At 34.2% G+C, this 5,000-nt stretch overlaps 1 protein-coding gene across 1 annotated transcript; it reads left to right on the top strand.

Annotated features, from left to right (window-relative positions):
- The first annotated feature begins 1,517 nt into the window (after positions 1-1,517).
- On the top strand, positions 1,518-3,593 carry LOC137615418 (uncharacterized). Its single transcript, XM_068345288.1, has one exon. It carries the CDS (start codon positions 1,607-1,609, stop codon positions 3,386-3,388), a length of 1,782 nt encoding a protein of 593 aa, XP_068201389.1. The 5' UTR covers positions 1,518-1,606; the 3' UTR covers positions 3,389-3,593.
- Positions 3,594-5,000: the final 1,407 nt, after the last annotated feature.

The following is a 5,000-nucleotide window of genomic DNA, read 5'->3' as shown; positions in this document are numbered from 1 at the left end:
ACTAAATGTTTACCAAGAAACCATTTCAAACTGTTTGGAAAGTGTCAGTCAGGAAACTGTTCGGAAAGTGTTTCCCAAGAAACTGTTTACAAACGGTTTATGAAGTATTGGCCAAGAAACTGTTCGCAAACTGTTAGGAGAGTATTAACCAAGAAACTGTTTGCATACCGATTGGAAAGTGTTTACCATGCAATTGATAGCCAAAAAACTGTTTCAAACTATTTGGAAAGAGTAACAAACTGATTGGAAAGTGCTTGCCAAGAAACGGTTTCAAACTGTTTGAAAAGTTTATCAAAACTTTTTGAATAGTGTTTACCAAGAAACTGTTTGGAGAGTGTTTACCAAGAAACTATTTCCAAACTGCTTGGATAGTGATTTCCAAGAAGCTGTTTGCAAACTGTTTAACAAGAAACTGTTTAAATGTTTGCAAACCTTAAAAAGTGTTTGCTTTGAAATTGTTTACAATGTCTTTGCCAAAAAAAACTTAGTCAAAATGTGTGGAAAGTTTTTACCAAAAATCTGTTTGAAAAGTATTTGACACAATCAGTTTCAAATTGTTTACCAAGAAACTGTTTGCCAAGAAACTATCTGGAAAGTGTTTACCAAGAAACTGTCTGGAAAAAGTTTACCAAGAAACTGTTTGGCAAATGTTTACCAAGAAACTGACTGGAAAATATTCCAGTTTACCAAGAAACTATCTGGAAAGTGTTTACCAAGAAATTATCTGGAAAATGTTTACCAAAAGACTGTTTGGAAAGTGTTTGCGAAGAAACTGTTTGGAAGTGTATGGTAAAAAACTATCTGCTACCTGTTTGTCAAGAAACTGTCTTGAAGCCGTTTGCAAATTGTCTGCCAAAAAAAAAAAAAAAAAAACTGTCTGGAAACTTTTTGTAAACGGTAAGTAAAGTGTTTGTGAACTGTAAGGAAAGTATTTGTCAAGATTCTGTCTGCAAACTGTTCATAAAGTGTTTGTTAAGACCCTGTCAGGAAAGCGTTTGCAAACTATTAGAAAAGAGTTTGCCAAAAAAACTGTCAGCAAACTTTAAGTAAATGTGTTAATCAAGAAACTGTCTGGAAAGCGTTTGCAAACTAATAGGAAAGTGTATGTCAAGAACTGTTTGCAAACTTTGTTGCCAAATAATATTTTGTAGTGAGAGGAACCAGCTCAACATAAAAGTATTTCCCAGAATAACTAGAGGTGGCTCCTATAAGCCATTAATTCTAATAACCCTTAGCTGACAGTTAGTGTAGATTAATGGTGCTTTATCTAAGAACAGACCTCTACCCAATCAAAAGTGTTATTAAAGGTAAAAAGATTTTAGATGGAATAGTATGGGCCTTCGGATAATTTCGATCTAACAAAGACCGAAATACTAATGAAAAGTATTTTTTTCATGATTCAATATAATTTTCGATTAATAAAACAAATCTTCAAATTTCAGCAATTTAAATTCCTCAGAGGATATTTCTACTAATTTTCACGTAATTTCAGAATGAAATCGTATATAAGGCTTTGGATAACAGCTAACATAATTCCTTTCAAGACGAAAGAAATTTTCAGACGCTCACCAAAGCAGCTAAGAAACAAAGTTGAAACTATTGAAGAATGGCAGGATTACCGGAGCATCAACAATTCCTAGATAATCTGTGGAGGTTTCTGAACCAGATCTGGCAGAAGGAATTTCCTTCCCCGCAGTTGCTGGGAGACTTCAGGCGGAGATCTGTTGTTGACGGCATAGTTTCTTTGAAGAAGAAATTGGAAAATCTGGCAGAAGAAAATGCTGCTTTACAAAAGCAGCTTCAGGAAATGCAAGTGCAAAAATCATGCAACCAGTTCCCAATCAAACAATCTCTCCAGCCTCCTGAATTCAGACGACTGCTCCAGAAACACATTGAGGAAAACATCAAACTTCATGAAAACATCATAACTCTGAGAGCGGAGAATACTGCCCTCATCCAGGAGATTCGGGATTTGAAGAATCAACTGGAAAAGCATCAAGAAATAGCTCGCTTCAGCAAGAAGAAAGAAGACAATGAGCATCATCTCGAGGAGTTATTGAGGAAACTCGAAGATAGAGAGAGGTTGGAAATAGCGGCCTTGAACCATAAAGTGGATATGCTGAAAGAGAAGTTAGAAGCGATCCACATGCACAATGTCCCCTTCATGCAAGCAGCAGAGATTCAAACACTGATAACAGGTGTTCAAATTGAAATTGGGAAGATGAGAGAAGAACTCGGAATTCTGAAGAACGGTGCTGAAACAAATGTTGAAAAACAGGATCGGCGTCAAGCTCAGCAGTTAGATGACTACGAGAAACAGATTGAGGAGTTGAAAATCGAACTGAGGGAACGTAGTCTACAGAGAGCAGCCCTGAATGGTCAAGAAAACATCTTGAAGGAAAGGGTGCAACGGATTGAAGACACTAATGGAGAATTAGTCATCCAGATTGCAGATCTGCAAGCACAGCTGTTAGATAAGGAAAGAGAAGTTTCTGAACTGAACAAAGATGAAAGCAGAATGAGGAGTGTTGCTGAAAAATGCATCGAAGAAAAAGATGGCCTCATCGAAATGCTAAAAGAGCACAAGAAGCAGATTGCAGAGCTGAAGGTGAATCTGGAGAAGAAGAGTGTAGAGAGAGCAGAAATGAACAGTCAATTAGAAAACTTGAACGAAAAAGTACAGCTGATGGAGAAGACTAACGATGAATTGGGCATCCAGATTACCCTTCTGCAAAAACAGCTTAAGGATAAGGAAAGGCAAGTTTATGAGTTGAAGGAAGAAAGGAACAGACAGGAGAGTAATGCAGAAAAAGAAATCAGGAACCTGAAAGATCGTGTGGAGGAACTAATGAAAGAAAATGAAGATCTTGAGAAGCAGTATGAATTAGGCTGCACTAAAGAGATAAATCACCTGAGAGAACAAATCATACAGCTTAAAATGGAAAATGAGATTCTTAATAAGATGAAGATGGATGAACTAAAGGAAAACGCAAAGCTACAAGATTTAATAGAAGAGAAGAATAATAAGATAAGCCGTCAAAAGTGGAAGATTGATGACCTTAGAGCAAAAATAAGACATCACAGGAATGATGGCCACAAAAGGACAACCAAGGAAGTGGAACTGCAGGGTGATGGGCTGCATCGCCAGATAGAAACTCCCAAATTGGACAAGAATCTTCAGGAGGAATTCGTCAAGGAGAACCCCTCACAAGAACAGGCAAATCTGTCGGAAAGTGAAGCAGAAGAAGAAACAGAAGCGAGTGAAGATATCCAAAATGTGGAGGACACTCAGAAAAACTGGAAGCAGAGAATTGCCGGAAGACTGGGAAAGGGTCTGCATTTGCATCAGAAAACAGAACCCGCTGGAAAAGAGGAGTGGACTGAATAATCATGGGATAGAATAGGAAGAATTATCAAGGATATGTTTTATCTGTTAAGTTTCACAAGATATATGATTCTGAAGTCAAATGACATCGGTTATTTTTTTAGAAAGGATTCATTTTCTCACGCACTTAGTTAAAGGCTTTTAGTTTTAAGGAACAATTAAATCTTGGGATTTAAAAGGAAATTAATTTGTTGATGACTTTAATTTTGATTTGTTTATTTGTATAAATTTTATATTATAATAAAAAATTTAATTTCAAATTGCTTTAACTTATCCCTTATCTATTGTTGTTGCATCACTTCTGGCATGATGAATTAAACTTCATTTATTTACATAATCGAATTGAATGACTTAATATTATTGGCTATAAACTGGGGAGCATAAATACTTATAACCTATTTGTTCAGGTAACAAAGTTTTCTAGTAGATCTTACCTAAGAAAATAAATAATTTATTTCGTCTCTATTTTATCACTATTTTCACCCACCATTTCTCTATTTTACTCCTTTGAACGAAGTATCAATAAGTTATAAAATATTCTAATCTTCAAACCTACCAAACTGAATATCTTATGCATGCATTGATAAGCAAGTTCTCAACAAGAATTTTATTTTTCTCATATTTTTCTTACGTTCCACTGCCACTATGTAGCACTGATAAGGCTATTTTATCTCACTAATGCATCAAGATCAAAAGTATTACAAAACTATAATTTCTTTTCGTGAAAATTTATTTAAGAAGAAGTATAGCCATATTTTCCTCGACCAATATCAAGCAATACGTTTCTATTATTATCTATTCTACAAACAGTTCAAAGATAAAATGGTTTAACACAATCTTACAGCTTACAATGTATGTTGTAAATACCTCTGAAACTAAATTTTCGAGGTTAGATTATGATATTCATGTGAAGCAAGGATAATTGTACTTTAAGGAAAGTAACAGTAGAAAGGATAAATGTACTTTAAGGAAAGTAACAGTAGAAAGGATAAATGTACTTTTAGGAAAGTAACAGTAGAAAGGATAAATGTACTTTAAGGAAAGTAACTGTAGAAAGGATAATTGTACTTTAAGGAAAGTAACTGTAGAAAGGATAATTGTACTTTAAAGAAAGTAACTGTGGAAGGGATAATTGTACTTAAAGGAAAGTAACTGTAGAAAGGATAATTGTATTTTAAGGAAAGTAACTGTAGAAAGAATAATTCTACTTTGAGGGAAGTAAAAGTAGAAAGGATAATTGTACTTTAAGGAAGAAAATGTAGTAAAGATAATTATACTTTAAGTAAATGTAAAAAGGATAATTAAACTTTAAAGAGGTAAATGTAGAAAGGATAATAGTACTTTAATGAAGCAAAGGTAGCAAGGATAATTGTGATTTATGGAAGTAAATAAGGAAAGGATGGTTGTACTTTAAGGAAGTAAATGTAAAAAGGATAATTGTACTTTAAGGAAGTAAATATAGAAAGGATAATTGTATTTCAAGGCAGTAAATGTAGAAAGGATAGTTATACTTTTGGGAAGTAAATGTAGAAAGGATAATTGTACTTTAAGGAAGTAAATGTAGAAAGGATAATTGTACTTTAAGGAAGTAAATGTAGAAAGGATAATCGTACTT

The sequence above is a fragment of the Palaemon carinicauda genome, chromosome 21, assembly GCF_036898095.1.
Source record: "Palaemon carinicauda isolate YSFRI2023 chromosome 21, ASM3689809v2, whole genome shotgun sequence".
NCBI lineage: Eukaryota > Metazoa > Arthropoda > Malacostraca > Decapoda > Palaemonidae > Palaemon > Palaemon carinicauda.
Note: the sequence above shows the minus strand (reverse complement) of the source record. Positions and strands in the feature narration are given on the sequence as shown.